The sequence below is a fragment of the Triturus cristatus genome, chromosome 1_2 (genome assembly GCF_964204655.1).
Source record: "Triturus cristatus chromosome 1_2, aTriCri1.1, whole genome shotgun sequence".
In the NCBI taxonomy this organism is placed as follows: domain Eukaryota; kingdom Metazoa; phylum Chordata; class Amphibia; order Caudata; family Salamandridae; genus Triturus; species Triturus cristatus.
In genome coordinates, this window is record NC_140580.1 from 1,049,617,956 (window position 1) to 1,049,634,612 (window position 16,657).

General features: G+C 47.6%; 1 protein-coding gene across 2 annotated transcripts in view; it reads left to right on the plus strand.

Annotated features, from left to right (window-relative positions):
• The window catches only part of RABGAP1 (RAB GTPase activating protein 1), a 1,076,978-nt gene that overhangs the window by 301,049 nt on the left and 759,272 nt on the right, over positions 1-16,657 (plus strand). For both annotated transcript variants that reach the window (XM_085612417.1, XM_085612408.1), the window contains exon 12: positions 6,291-6,465. In XM_085612417.1, the coding sequence (XP_085468543.1) occupies positions 6,291-6,465 (175 nt within the window). The remainder of the gene's footprint in view (positions 1-6,290; positions 6,466-16,657) is intronic.

Consider the following 16,657-nt stretch of genomic DNA (forward strand, 5'->3'; position numbering starts at 1 on the left):
TACATCAATCAATCAATCAATCAATCATAGGCATTTGTATAGCGCACTGCTCACCCGGAGGGTCTCAAGGCGTGGGGGGGGGGGGGGGGGGGGGGGGGGAACGCTACTGCTCGAACAGCCAGGTCTTCAGTTGCTTCCTGAAGGCGAGATGGTCTTGCGTTGTCCGGAGGTGGATGGGGAGGGAGTTCCATGTCTTGGCTGCCAGGTAGGAGAAGGATCTTCCTCCGGTGGTGGCTCTGCGGGGGACGGTGGCGAGAGCGAGGCTGGCGGAGCGGAGCTGGCGGGTGGGCTTGTGGAAGGTCAGGCGGCTGTTGAGGAACTTGGGGCCCAGGTCGTGGAGGGCCTTGTGTGCGTGGGTGAGGAGTCGGAACGTGATTCTTTTGTTGACGGGGAGCCAGTGCAGGTCTCTCAGGTGTCCGGAGATGTGGCTGTGTCGGGGGATGTCCAGGATGAGTCGTGCTGAGGCGTTCTGGATCCGTTGGAGTTTCTTCTGGAGTTTGGCGGCGGTGCCGGCGTAGAGGGCGTTCCCGTAGTCCAGCCGACTGGTGACGAGGGCCTGGGTGACCGTCTTCCTGGTCTTCCGGTGGATCCCCACCGAGATCTTTCGAAGCATGCGCAGGGTGTTGAAGCAATAGGTACTTTACAGATATTAAAGATCTGGTCTCCCTAGCTTATCAAGACAGTTTTTAATATAAGCTAGCCACGGTATATTGTTTACTCTATCTAGCTGCAAACAATCTTTTAAGATGAGATGGTTGAGGGGAATTTCTTGGTTCAGCCATGTCTTTAACCACGCCAAGACGGGGGCCACTTTAATCATGTCTGATATATATCCTATACCAAGTTCAGAGTGGACAATATATGTTGAGGTCGACTGTGGTACAGAGAGAATAGATCTTAGAAACTTGTTCTCAGTAATCTGGATATTTTCCATGGAACAATTACCCCAAATAGCACTACCATATGTAGCAACAGCAAGGCATTTAGCTTTATAGATTTTAAGCAGAGTTACTATTGGCCTAGCTCCCAGTTTTTTTATAAAAACTCAGGAGGGCAGAAGAGGACCTAGCAAGAGAAATGTTTCTAATTTTTATCTGGGGACCCCAGGTTCCTCTCTCATCAAAAGTTATCCCCAGATAGGGAAAGGTAGTCACTCTGCAAAGCTCTTGTTTCCCACAAGTAAATGTTTTTATGGACTTGTTGTTTTTGCCCTTGCCCATTATCATAATTTAAGACTTTTTTAACATTTATCTTTAGGTCCAAAGAACCCATAAAGTTCTCAAAGGCGTCCAATAAACGTTGGAGACCGACGCCAGTCCGTAAAAGTAAGACCGCATCATCTGCGTATAGGAGAACTGGAATACCAAGTTCTCCTATACGAGGAACATCAAGGGTTACTGCATTTAAGGAAGGCTCTAGGGCATTTATATAGACAGTAAATAGGAGAGGTGCCAAAATGCAACCCTGCCTAACGCCCCTTTCTGACTTAAAGTGACTTGTGCAACGCCCCTCCGGGGTGACTCTAACCGCAGCTATAAGATCAGTATGGAGGTCTGCTAGAAGATTAACAAGGGCCCTGTCCAGTCCTATATCCAGCAGGATCTTCCAAAGTTTAGAACGATTTACAAGGTCAAAAGCTGACGAGAGGTCCATGAACCCCAGGTACATGGACCCCTCCTTGGCCCTCGTGTATTTTTCAATCAATAAGTGCAAATTAAGACCTTGGTCTATTGTGCTCCTTTTAGGTCTAAAACCATACTGAACGTTTGAAAGGACCCCTTTCTCAGTTAACCAATCATTCAGTTTTGTTAAAATAACCCGGCCCAGAATTTTCACCGATGAATCAATCAACAAAATAGGTCTGTAACAGGATGGGTCTTGCCTGTTACCCTTTTTAAAGACCGGTATGATGATGGATTTTTTCCAGGAGTCCGGGATTTTGTCTGTTGTAAGAACATTAAAAACATTACAAAGAAGTTTTGACCAGAACTTTGGAGCACATTTAAAAACATCCCCTGGAACCCCATCAGGGCCCGGAGCTTTATTTTTCAGGGTCCACTTCAGCTGCCACAAAGGTGACAGCGGCCTTAGCAATACAACATTCCGCTGCCTCAGTTTCTGTAATGGCAGCAGAGGTAACAGCACTTATAGTTTCTGAATATATCTGTCTAAAATGTCTGATCCAACCCTCATCAGGAATATTTGCCTCTAGAGGGGAGTTAGAATCATCAGAAAAAAGTGGCTGATTTATAATATTCCAGAATTGGCCACTATTTTTTAAAATTTCTGGATCAAGAAGTTGGGCTACAGCATTTTCTTTCAGATCCCTCTTTCTTTCTAAAATAGATTTTTTATACACAGTCCTTGCACTTACTATATCTGCTCGGATTTTAGGAGTGGCCTTCAGGGCTTTTAGTAGGACTTCATGTGCTTTTGAACATTTCCTATCAAACCATCTTTTGCCCACTAATAACTTCTGCCTAGATTTCTTCTGAAGGCCACAGTTAATTTCTGTACAGATATTTTCAAAAGCCATTATGACCTCTTTGCTTTGTATTCTATTAGATAAACATATTGCAACTTCGTCCTCCACCTTGGACAGAACCTCCTGAAGAAAAGTTTCAGGGACTATTTTTGACCATTTCAGCCTTCGGTTCTGATCTTTAACCATTAGGTTTACTCCACCTCTACCTTTCACTGATTTTAAAGAAATTAAATCAGCAAGCTTCAATTCTAATAAAACAGGATTATGGTCACTAAAAACTGATACCTCCGTATAATAATTTAACACGTTATTTAACAAAAAAGAAGTCATAAAAATATAATCAATAATAGTACCCATGTCTTTTCCCTTAAACGTAGGGGCTCTATTTTTTTCCATCCTCGCAGCCAGATTCATATAAATTCCATCTTGCGAGAAAGATTTCAAGAAGCTCACCACCCCTAGTATGTTCCAAATGAACTGGAAGAGAGAGGGGGGGACCTTCATCTTCCTGTCTAATGCATGGTAGGGTGCATGGGTGTATGTTAAAATCCCCTAAAAATATTAATTCAAAAATATTTACATTTGCACTATAGACTGAAAGAAACTTGTCCAGTACTTCCAAATTTTGACTGGTACAATCATTCGGGTGTGAATTATAAAAATTAACAAAAAGGATCTTGGCCTTATCTTGGGAAGAAAGTTCAACAATCAAGCAATTATCAGATCCAGACGAACACTGAGTTAATTTGCCTTTTATATCTAGTTTAAATAAACTTAGCAAGCCCCCCTTTGATCGACCTGCCACACTGCTAATAGCTGGGGTGCAAAAATGGCTATAGCCATCCAGGGAAAAGCTGTTAGCCTGATCCCAAGTTTCTTGTAGGGCAATGATGTCGAAAGCTTTTAATGTTGATAGCCATTCGGCATTCCCAATTTTATTCTTTATACCGGCGACATTCCAAGTGGCAATTTTGAGGGACGTGGCTGATGGCTGAATAAGATTCCTCGAGGCATCGGGTAGTCAATCGTTTTCTTCCAATGAGGATAAAACAGTATAACGATTGTAAAGGGGAAGAATATTGACCATCTGCCTATTGGCTGACTGATAACCAAAAGAATCACCGCTATTATGGTGCATAGGTGCATTCATAGGTATATTAGAGAAGCATCCAGCTGTTCCCTTTGCATAACCATTTCCGGGAAGCCTATGCTGCTGAGGTGGTTAGTGTTGAGTGATAGCCAGATGATTATAAAAATAACCTAGGGGTCTAGCAGATACAGAATTTTCCTGGGTTGGTAAAGATGCAGCTCTTAGGAGGACGGTAGCAACATGTTGTGGGTATTTAAAATTTACAATGATGCAATCCCCTCTTATATTTTTTTATTCCTTTACCAATCCAACTGACTCTACGGGTAGATATGTCATTTGCAAATGCTAGGGGAAAACCACAATTTCTATTTAGCCAAGCAAGTGTTTTATTCTTTAAGGCATCATGTGTTTCTAGCCTAGGGTCAGTCAAAACAAGAGTCAACCTCAGGAACATTTATTAAAACCACAGTGTATGGGACACACTGCGGTGGGAGGTTGACAACATTTTTCCCCCTGTGTTTGCTACTCCTAACAGTGTCTCCCCCTGCTAGGTTATTCTCAATGCTCTTTTGTACTGTTTGAGGATGTAGTAAAGTAGGTACTAGAGCTAGTGCAGTACCCACTGGTGGTGGGTTAGATGGTAGAATAATCTGTGTATTTACAGCTGGAGGAGCCTGGGTGATCACCCCCGAACCACACGCCCTGGTGCTAGCTGATGCATCTACTACAGGTTTCAATTAACTATAACCTATGGAACCAGATGGACCGGGTTGAGGGTTCGCCATGGTAGGAGACCGAGTCAAATGGAGATCAAGGAGGCCCTTCAATCTAGTGACCTCTTGGACGACTGATTCTAATTTTGCCACCAATGGGCTAATAAGAGCCTCTAATTTAGATTCAAGGATGGCTGCCAGGAGTTCAATATGTGCTGGAGGCAGAGTACTACCCTCAGCATTATTTGTAGACTCTGGAGTATCTCCCCTACCAAGTGATATTGGACCTGAATTTTTGGACTTTCGTCCCGCCACCCTCTTAGCCGGAGCCTTCCTACATGCACGCACTGTTCTACGTGCAGGGGATTTAGATGATGTGGGCCTTAGAGGGGATGTCAGGGTCTGGCTAGAAATAGGGTCAGCTAAAAATTCCGGGTCTACTATAGACACTAAAGTGGATACATCATTCATTAAATCTACATTGCTGGAATTAGCGCAGCCTATATCCGAAGTAGTAGATGTGCTCAACCTTGTAGGTGATACATCTCTGGACTCAACCTGCTCAATGATAGTCTCCTATCTTTATTAATCTTACTGACTACTTTAACAAGATAGTTATCCAATGTCCTTGTGTCATTAGTAGCCACTGATTTAGAGGACCTGAGCTTAGACATGTTCTAGCCAGCAGGTGTTAACTACAATATATTAGACAACAATGTATATGAAACAGTAATGTCAATAGGACCAACAAGCAAAATGCGATCCAGAATCAATAATGGCAATAGTGTCCAGGCTTACTAGCAAGCCAAGATCCGAATAATACGAACCAAGATCCGTGGCCCAGCCCGGCCTCCTTTGGCTCCTGACGGCCACAGACGGCCCGCCCTTTGCCCGGGCTTCGCCCGGCGCGTCCCGCGAAGCGGGCCTCTGCGAGATTTGTAGGCGCCTCCTGGCGCTGGCACAGCGTCAGCTCAGCGCGCCGCCGCGAGATCGAGTCCCGGGGCGGCGAGGCGGAAGATTGGACCCGCTGCTGCTCACTGGCAATGGCGCCCTTGGACTCGTGGTGGTGGCGGCGTGGACCAAGAAGACCCAGCTAGGTAAGTTTGCTGCTTCCCCCCCCGCTCCGCCGGCCTCTTCGAGATTTGTAGGCGCCTCCTGGCGCTGGAACAGCGTCAGCTTAGCGCGCCGCCGCTGGGGCTGCCGGGAGATCGAGTCCCGGGGCGGCGAGGCGGAAGATTGGACCCGCTGCTGCTCACTGGCAATGGCGCCCTTGGACTCCTGGCGGTGGCGGCGTGGACCAAGAAGACCCAGCTAGGTAAGTTTGCTGCAGTATTGCCAAGAGAAGGAGTCACACAGCCTAGTGACTCAAAGAAAACTTCTTGGAACAAAAACAACTTGTAATCATCTGAGCCCATCACTAGATGGTGGGCGTATGCAAAGCATGTGAATCTACAGCACTACATGCCAAGAACAGATGATTACAGGGTAAGTAACATCTTTATGTAAACAAAATTAGTTCATAGTTGCTGAGAAGTGTCTCAAGGTGTCGTATGCCTCCTTACAGTAGTGAATATTTAAAAAATCTTTTTTCCTTTGTAGAATGTTGCTTTTCTAAATTGTCCTTGTCAATCTGAGGAAAACTGTGTTTCCCCTTCCCCAAGGAGGTCATGTTTACATTGACGCAGAACAAACCCAACATCATCAGCCTTTCACCAAAAGAATGTTTACTTATTAGTGATAATATAGAATTTCCTGTATTGCTCTCGCCTAACAGGTGACAGTGCTCAAAAGTTGAAATAACAAATCGTTTTTATCGTAGCATATTGAATGTCTGTTCAACTTTCCATGTTTCAGGTGTTTGATCATATGGCAATAAATGATTGAATGTAATGTTTTTTTAATCTGAAAGGTTTTTGAATTGGTATTTGTGCGAAGCAGCTTGTTTTAACTATTTTCCAACTAATGTAGAAATTAACCATAATGTTCATATTTATTTTTGCAGTTGGACAATAAAGAAAGAAAAAGCAATACCGATACTTTGTATGAGGTTGTATGTTTAGAAAGTGAATCGGAGCGAGAAAGAAGAAAAACTACAGCAAGCCCATCAATTCGGATCCCACATTCTGGATCACAGGGATCGATTATTCCGTCGCCACCAGACGACGACGAAGAAGAAGGTCAGCAATGTACATTTATCATGCTCTTAGGTCTGTCTAAGTAGGTGGTTGTGTGTATGGGAAAGGAGTCATCTGCCTATTTATTCTCTGGCCATTAACTTAAGAGTGCTTCTTATGGAGTAACTAAGTCTGTCTGAAATTCCCAGCCTGAACAAACAAGCTACCACAGTCTACACCATTTGCTCAAAAAACTTTATGGTTTACCAAGAGAACGCACTATTTAAACTGAATGGCAAGTAAGGTTCGGTCATCAGGTGGATGCTAGGCAGGCCACTATCTGATAGCTTCCTAGTTGACCCCTTTTTTGGCTTGTTTACATCAAGATTTCTGTTTCCATCAGCCCACTCACTGAGCAAAAATGCAAATTGGAGCACCAGCTGTTGGCATTCTTTTCCAAAAATGGCAAGAGTTGTTTCTCTTCCCGGTAGTCCAGGCCTGCCTAACAAGCAGTACAAGACTATGTGAGGCAAGACGGATGAGATTCTCCTTCAGGGGCTATCTATTAATTTTGTTAGCCTCCATACTTGCTGAAGTGGCCGGATATTGCTCATTTTTAATTAAATGAGCATATTTAAATTAAAAAAGGTAACTATAAATCTATTTTACACACCTGTTTTATAGAAACCATTAAAGATAGTGGGACAATGAAGGTAAATACGCTGGTTGTTTTTGAAACTGTAAACTGATGGTGCTTAATAATGTTTACCTCTTGTATGCCATCATGTCCAGCCTTTACAGAGATATAGGAACCTGCTTATTAAGGAGCAAAAGTATTATTCTTTCCAACGGGAGGAATAACGTTAATTATGACTTCCCCTAAAGGTGAACTAGAATTACAAGTACCTTTTCCTTCTCCTCTAGGGGATGTTCCTAGATAGATAGCTATAAGAACAGAAGTCTGAAAAGGCGGTGAAAAAAAAAAATAGACAGAATCATGTACCACCCAAAGAGGTTTCTCAGGTATGCCTGATTTTCTTTAGACATTTAGGTAGAGTAGCAGGCTTGTAGTTGGGAAAATGTTTTAATATTGTAGGAGTATTATTAGAGTGCGCTTTCAGTGTATGAGCTAAGGTTCTGTTAGCTTTTTGGTAATGTGGAGTAATAGAAGACATTACCCATCTGGAAGTGGATTACTTAGTATTGGCTAAGCCTTAAGTCTTAATGTCATGGACAACTATGCTGACATCCTGAAGTGTGAGTTTGATGGCTTCCTTCTCATTGCTGATAACTTTTTCCTCCTTCTTTTGATGAGTGATATAACTGGGAGCATAATGACAGTATCTTCCTTGTTTATCCTTTAAACCGCAAAAAGGAACACTGCTTGTGCTGGAATATACATCTATCCTTTTCTTTTTTTGTGCCTTCTTGGTGAACCTAGTGAGATGTGTGAGGTGGAGGCAGAAGTTCCCCTAGGCTTTCTGCCGTGGAGCCACAAAAGCAGTATCTGAATGAGGTCTGGAAAGTTGCCCTTCCTCCTCTCCTAAACAGATGTCTTTTCTGTTCATTTTCCCCTGGATGTTTTAAAGCGCATTTAACAGTATTTGACATTGTTACTTACTAGGTAGATGCTGGATGCAGAGGGTATGGATCCTTTTTTTTTTTTTTTTTTATTGAAAAACCTTTATTGCACAGAAAAATTCAATACAAACATGGGCCTACAACCACCAGGGCCGGCCGCTAATATATACATGTTCAACAACGTCAAGGAAGCAATGGGCCCCCTGGGGATCAGCCGAATTGACAAAGTACTGAGTGCACCTCAGAAGTTATCCGGATACATAAATTTTAGAAATACAAACAAAAAAGGAAAAATAAAATAACACCAAAGACAAGGCGGAAACCATCGAAAAAGAGGCGTCTAACCACGGCTGGGGGACCACACAGTACAAACTCCACCCTCGGGTGGTCAATGAGGATGATCAAGGGGGAGGTGGGGGCGACGGGAGAGCCACAACCATCTACAGGTGAAATGCAATAGTCCGGGAACCTCAGGATCCGGGGGACAAGGCAGCATCAGATGAGTCCACGAGGGGGGGTGTGCAGATGTTCCCACGGTACGCGTTCCACTGGCCCCAAATTCTACCCCATGCCCCCGGCTTACCCCAGGCCACATACACAGTCTTCTCTCTGCACATGCACCAGTCCATGTTCTCCTTCCATACTGACACGGTGGGAGGCCGCCGGGAACCCCAAAGCTGTGCGATGTCCCTCTTAGCAACCATGTTCCCAAGGGCCGCCCACCGAGTCTGAGCCGCATTATAATCGTTAGGCTCCCACACGTTCAGCACACATCGGCGAACCTCCGGCAACAGGGCGACCCCAGTGACACATTCCATGACAGCATGCACCCGGCGCCAATACTCCGCAACCTTACGGCACTCCCAGAGAACATGGCGAAAAGTGGCGCTGAGCCCACAGCCGCGCCTACAGAGTCCGTCTTCAGAGAAACCCATCAGAACTAAACGAGGGCCCGTCACGTAGACACGGTGGAGAATTTTAAGCTGGACAAGACGGAGACGCGCGGGTATGGCCACCTCCTTAGGGGAGGACAGCGCAGACTGCCAGTCCTCGTCGTCCAGTTCCACCCCATCCCCGATCCACGCCTCCCGCAGACGCACGAGGAGGTCCGCCCGAATGTTTATTAGTTTTTTATAGATAAGGGAAATAGTACTGTCGGGCAAGTGACCGTCGAGTATGCGGTCCTCGAGTGGCGAAGACACAGGGACTGCAGTCCCCGCCCCGATGGCCGAGAGCAAAGCGTGGCGAACCTGAACATACCGAAAGAACTCCCTCTCACTCAATTCGTACTCACTCTGCAGCGCAGCGAAGGATTTAACCGCACCCTTCACCCAAAGGTCACCTACTCTGCTGATGCCAATCGTGTCCCAACGCTCGAATCCCTTCGTCGTCCAGAGGCTTCCCAATTTTTCAGACGCAAACAAGGGGGTCGCGCCCGTCAAGCGATCATTCCAGCCCATGGCCACATTCGCAGCCTTCCACAAGCGTACTGCAATCTTAGTGGGACCGGTTAAGGTCCTCCCAGCCAATCGAGAGTAAAGCGCTCTGTTAAAGTTGCCGCCAGGCAACAAAAATCTATCCATTTTGAAAGCCGGAACCGGACCAGGTGAGTACGTTGCATGGTTAATAGCAGATAGCTGGGAAGCCCAATAGTACCTCCTGATATCCGGGAGCGTGATGCCCCCGTCGTACCAGGGGAGAGTCAGTTTTGCAAGAGCAATACGTGCACGACCGCCCCAAACAAGTCTCCTTTGTAAGCTCTCTACTTCCCGGAAGTAAGCCGCCGGAATAATATCAAAAGAGTTCTGAAGTGCGTAAAGAAATCGGGGAAGAGACATCATTTTAAAAAGTGCCGCACGACCGAGGGGAGACAAGGGAAGCTTACGCCAACGGGCCACGTCTGACCTCAATCTCCGAAGTGGAGAGAGGAGATTATGCTCGTAGCGGACAGCAGGATCCAATGAGACATACACCCCCAGGTACGTAAAGCCGGAGCTGGACGCCTTAATGGGAAAACGAGAAGGCAAGAGAGGAAAGTCACCGGATATAGCATAGACACAAGATTTGGACCAGTTAATGATTAAACCAGAGTTCTTGCCGAAGGAAGTGAGGATGTCAAAGAGCACATTGAGTGACTTACGTGGTGAGGTGAGGTACAAGAGAATGTCGTCCGCGTACAGCGAAACACGATCCTCGAAGCCAGGGGCCCACTGGATCCCTCTTATCGACGGTTCCCAACGGAGCCAAGCAGCGAGCGGTTCCAAAGCTAACGCGAAGAGCAGGGGAGACAACGGACACCCCTGCCTAGTGCCCCTCCCCAGAACGAAGGGCCGGGAAACCCTCCCGTTAACGACCACCTGTGCCAGCGGGGCAGCGTATAAGAGTTTAACCCAATTAATAAATCCCGCCCCGAAGCCAAACATTGCCAGGGCGGCCCAAAGATACGGCCATTCTATCGTATCAAAAGCCATCGTGGCGTCCAAGGAAACCAAGATGGCCGGCTCTGAAAGATATTCCGCCCTTGCAAGTACGCCATGTAGGCGCCGCAAGTTAAGGGCCGTATTCCGGTGCGGGATAAAACCGGATTGGTCCGGATGCACCAGATCGCAAATAACAGTAAGCAGGCGGTTCGCAAGAACCTTGGCAAGGATTTTCGGCTCTGCGTTCAGCAGAGAAATAGGCCTATACGAGGCACAACGGTCCCGAGGCTTACCGTCCTTGGGAATCACGACTATAGTGGCCAGGCGTTGGTCATCAGGGAGAGAGCCGAGTTCAAGCGACTCCGAGAACATACGACGGAGAAATGGCGCAAGTTTATCCGGTTGCAGTTTATAGAGTTCAATCGGGAGTCCGTTGGGGCCCATAGCCCTGCCTGAGCGAAGGGAACGAATTGCGGTTGCAATCTCGTCAACCGAAAGTGGGGCATCCATCTGTTCACGCTCCTCCACCGACAAGCAGGGCAAAGCAATATCCTTCAACAAGTGACGAGAGTCAGCCTCATCTCTAGTAGACACCGGGGAGTACACAGCACAGAAGTAGTCCGCAAAACACTCCACAATCTCACCAGGGTCAGTCACACTCCCTCCCTTCGACGTCTGAAGCACGGGGACCACTCGATTCACTCACCTTCTTATCAAGCCAAGCAATCAATTTACCCGCCTTATCCCCAACATCATACAGTCTACCCTGCTGTTCCCTATACATTGACCGAGCAGCATCCGTAACAAGGGACTTATATTCGAACTGCTTCAGGTTGAGGGCGTGGAGCCCGTCCTGAGTGACACCCGTCTCCAAGGCAGCCTCCAGCCCTGATATCTCAGCCTCCAACGCAACCACCTCCCCGTTCTTAGCTTTCTTGGCCTCCACGATCAGGGACAGGGCGTGTCCTCGGAGGACCGTTTTGAAGGCCTCCCACAGGGACACTGAGGACAAGACGGACCCCTCGTTCTCCAGAAAATACTGATCAAACGACTTAATGAGACCCTTGCGAATCTTGGGGTCACGCAAGTACCAGGGGTTAATGGGGGCGATCCGCCCGGCGGATCGCATCCCGGTATCGAAGAGGAGCCACAATGGGGAATGATCGGAAATGCCCCGGGCCAGGTGCTTAACCTCCCGGACCCGGGTGGTCTGGGCCGCGGGCATTAGAAAATAATCTAGTCTGGAGAGACTCCCGTGGGCCCCGGAGTGGAATGTGTACTGACTCTGTGTCGGATGTATCAACCTCCAGCAGTCCACCAGACCGAAAGTGTCCAAGAACCCGCCGAGCCACGCCACGCCTGGGCGGCAGAGAGGGCCCTGGGAGGGTAACGATCTAACTCGCCAGAAATCACGGAATTAAAATCCCCACCTACAATCAGGAGACTATCAGGAAGTTCAAGTATAATACGACCCACATCAGAGAAAGTGGAGGTCTGGAGGCCCGGGGGAACATAGACCGAAACCAATGAAAGAGTTTGCCCCTCCCACCGCCCAGTCAGAGACGCATAGCGCCCTCTATCATCAAGAGTAACTTTGTCAATCTCAAGCGGGAGGGAAGAGCGCAGCAAGATGCCCACCCCTCTGGAGCCAGTGGTGAAGCCAGAGTGTGCGACCAGTCGGTAGCCCCCCCTGTTCATAGCATGACATATATTTCCCACCAAGTGCGTCTCTTGAAGAAATACCACATCAGGGGCCAATCGACGCAAATATTGCAACACAACCCCACGTTTGATACGGTCCCCCAATCCGTTGACGTTCCAAGACATCAGTTTCAACCCGTCCCCCCCCCCCCCCCCCCCCCCCCCCCCCCATCCCAACACAAGAAGCTGGAGTCCCCGGGCACGCAGCCAGACACCTGAAACTGAAAGAAAACAATAACACCGCCTTGAAAAGAAAAACACAACCCATCCACCACTGTCACCCTCCCACCCCCACACCATTGCTACCCCCCCACCCTGCACCCCTGCGGACTATACACCCCCCCCAACTTGCAGTGTGCCTGTCGCCCTAACAATCCCATGCTACAAAAAGACCCTAGAGGAGGAAGGGGACCAGTCCCCGCCCGCACCCAGACGAAACATTAATAGACAAAATATACAATTGAAGTAGAACCTGGCTGAGCACAGAAGGAAATGTCAAAGTGGAGGACCAAGAATTATTCCTGCAGAGGCCCACCGCCCTCGGCCCCGCCAGTACGCCCAGTTCGGTCTCCCGGTTCCGGCAGGGAATCCAACCAGTCACTCACTGTGTCGGGGCGTTCAAAAAAGAGAGTCCGATCTTCATATTCCACACGAAGCCTGGCAGGGAAAAGCATAGAGTATTTGAGGTCCAGATCTCGAAGACGGCGCTTCACCCCCTGAAAGCTCATTCTCTGTTTCTGAACGAGTTGGGTGAAGTCCGGGAAGAGGTTGACGGAGGAATTCTCATATTTAACTGGGCCGTGCACCCTCGAGGCCTTCAAGATCGCATCCCGGTCTCTGTAGTGAAAAAGTTTTGCAATGATAGGCCTCGGGGGAGCGCCTGGTCGAGGCCTACCGCCCGGGACACGATGGGCACGCTCCACGGCGAAGAACTTGCTCAGGCCTGAAGGAGCAAGGTGATTGAGGATGAGATCCTCGACCATAAGGTCCACCGGACAATTGTTGGAAGTCTCCGGTACACCTATGACACGGATATTATTGCGTCGTGCCCGACCTTCGAAATCCTCCAGCCGCCGGGACATCGCGTCGTTTGCAGACTTTAGATCGCCAAGAGTTGCCTGGAGGTCTGATACATCCGTGGCAAGAGTGGATGTCCTCAAGTCCAGCGATTGAACCCTCTCGTTAGTCTTAGAGAGATCCGCCCGGATTAACGTAACATCAATGGCAACCGTGTCAATTTTACGGGCCAGAGCCTCGTACTGCTGGGCGATGGTCTCCCTTATGCCGTTGATGGTGCCCATAACGTCCTGCAGCGACAATTCCGTGGGGACGGACGGACCCCCACCGGAGTCCTCCATGACGGCACCCGCCGGCCCGGGGGTCCCTTTACCCTGGGTATAGCGATCCATGATGTTACTCTGGACTGGTCCTCCACGCAGGGATGTCTTGGTCTTCCGTTTCTCGGGATCCCCCTTACCCCCCATGTTGGGCGATGCTCACCGGTGGGGTCCGCCCGGACCGATAGCAAAGGGGCACCAGCAGATCAGACACAGACTGTCCGAGAGCCCGCTCGGGAGAGTTGAGAAAATGGCACAAATCAGTCCAGTACCAAGGCCGGAGGACGCCACAGCCGTGCAAAGTAGCTCCTCGATCAGGACATGCAGAAGTGCAAAAGCGAAACTGAAAGTGGGTGCGCGGTCATTGGCAAGGCTCCGATGCCGTTGTTGTTCAACTACTCCCCGGCCCCACGGTTCACCAAAGCACCGGGCACACCTTCCAGGTGGGCCTCCAAAATGCAAGACTCTGTATTTCAGGTCTCCCCAGTCCGATTTTCGTTCTGAGAAGAGTTATGGATTCAGCCAAGGTTCATCTTCCAGAATCCGTCCACAAATCCAGGATAATGTCAGGATAAGTTGCGAGGAGCGGCAAGAGTCCGTGGAGCCCTGTGCTCACGCGACCATCTTGGATGCGCGCGAAGCTCCTCCCCCGAGAGTATGGATCTTTATATGTTTTATCCCCCTCACATTGTGATAACATTTTTTAAGACAAAACAACCAAAAATGAACAAATGGGAGAATGATATCCCGAAAGTAGTGTTTTCAATCGAAAGACTAAAAATCTGTAAGATGTACAGCCAGTGGACATAGCCCAGTTTCAAGGATCCTCCCAGTTGAGTGTGGAAGTATGAACTGGAGACCAACTGCCTAGAGCTGTGCCCCCTAGGATTTCTGAGTCCGCCAGCAGCTTTGAAGTCACAGCACTCTTTATGCTTTCATAGCTCTAGAGATCTATGCATATGAGACTTTTTCCATTTATTTCTCAACTAAAAAAGAAAAAGGTGATAGTTTAGAAAAAGATTTGTGATCTACATTGCTTTAATACTTTTTAGTTAGCTTCCTCTTGATTAAGACATTCATGTGATTAAATAAAACAAATTTTAATGTGTGATTATTGGACTTCGTGCTTCATAGGGGGGCTTGAAAGTTGTTAGAAATAGTTTTCTGTTGTATAAAAGTGTTCCCTTAGGGTGCAGATATGTCGAATTCATGAATTCATCAAGGATAGTTAAGATTGAGAACCCTGACCGTGCAAAATCCATGTCCAGGACCTGTCCTGTGACTTGGAGAGGCCCACCAAGCATGCCCACATATGAACCAATGTATTACTGTCCTTGTCCTGGGTACATCATGTAAAGCGGTGGTGTCAGTGTACCGAGGTTTGTGAATTTGTAGTGTTACCAGGTCTTTTTCTCTGTGTTGGTGAGAGAGTGGTCTACTGACCCCACTCCAGTAGGTCCTCAAAATCTGATCGATCTCAGGGTCTTGGGAGCCACCCAAGTACTAGATTTAGGGACGTTACAGGGGAGTAACCGGTAGGGACCAATGAGTTCCTTACCATGGGTGTCTACACCCAGTATTATATATATAATTTCTTTATTCGGCTTTACACATTGGAAAACCATAAAAGCAACATTTGATAATACAATTTCATATTAAAAGAGAGTTCATCTTACAAGATAAAATTCAGACAGACACAGATTAATATGTTAAAAACAAGGAATCAAGTTATTTCGTTACGTAGTCTGGGACTAGATCCAGCATAATTTTTACAGATTTTTCCTATGCTTCATAATGCATTTAAAAAAATTAAGGACGTGATAGCAAACCGGTTCAGATTCTAACAGTTGGAGACTTAGCATTGCGGGGCGACATTGTCTAAGTCCCCATCGCCTTAATAGTGGTAGTAGCCAAATTTTCCGGTGTGGATGAGGGAATTTACAAAGCCATATTGTATGTAAGTTGGTCTGTATTGATTCCTCATCACAGGGACAAGCAGTGAGAATTGAGTCCCACCTATTTCTCTCGGGAAAAGCTACTAGTCTATGAAAAAAGTCTAATCTGAATCTTGTCAATAACATTCTATCATACGTACTAATCTGTAGTGTTAAATAAGGCTGGATAAAGTAAGTGGTCTGGATCATGTTGGCATGGAGGACCGAGGGTTTTGTCGGCTCAGAGGTCGGCCTCAGGGATTCTAGTTGACTCAGAGCCAGTTGTTTCAACGCTCTCTTTGGTAGATCAATAATATCTTCGGGTTCAAGATAATACTTCTCCACGCCAAGATCTTTGAGGAAGTTTCTGACATACCGAAGCCATGTTATTTTTAAGGATTGATCAAGAGCCATTGAGTCCGCCACGATTGCCTGTGTCAGCACATTTTTGTCAGAGGTCCAAATGCGCCGCCAGAGCAATAATGGTTGGATCCTTAACAAATCCTCTAAGTAAGGGATTCCAAGTTCCAAATGGGATGCGTAGATTGATGTACGTCTCGGTGAAGCTAAAAGGAAACTGAGGAAGGTGTTTTCTGCCACCTGAAGGGCGCTAACATCTATGTGTCCCCAGACTCCCGCCCCATACAGCGCAATCGCCTGACACTTGACGCTATAGATTTTTAGTAGCTCCACTGGTGCCCTCCTCCCCAGTCTCTGGGAGAATCTCATCAGGGCCACTATGGCTCTTTTAAAAAGATGGCACCTGGCCTCTACTGCTGACCTCCAGTTCAGCCTTTCGTCGATCATGATACCCAAATACGGATACTGGGCAGTTACCTCAAGTTTTTGATCTTTGAGGTAGATATCCTTTGCTCGATTTTTTTCCCACTGCCTGCTACCACGACAAACGTTTTTTTGACATTCACATGTAGGTCCAGCCCACCCATAAAATCCGCATACCTATTCAGGGACTTCTGTAATTCACGCGGAGTGCGCGCCAAAATGACAGCATCATCTGCATAGAGCAGAGCGGGAATCAGGCGCTGTTTTACCCGCGGGAGATCCTGGCCCCCCCCCTCAACATCTCTTCCTCCAAGCCATTCGTATACAATGAGAAGAGAAAGGGGGCCAGGACACACCCCTGCCTGACTCCACGCTCCACTCCGAAAGACGCTGTCAGCTCCCCCTTCACGCCAAAGCGCAACCTCGCAGAGGCTTTAGAATAGAGCTCTCTCAAAAAATCTAAAAGAGGGGGATCCACTCCCATTTGTCTCAAAACCAT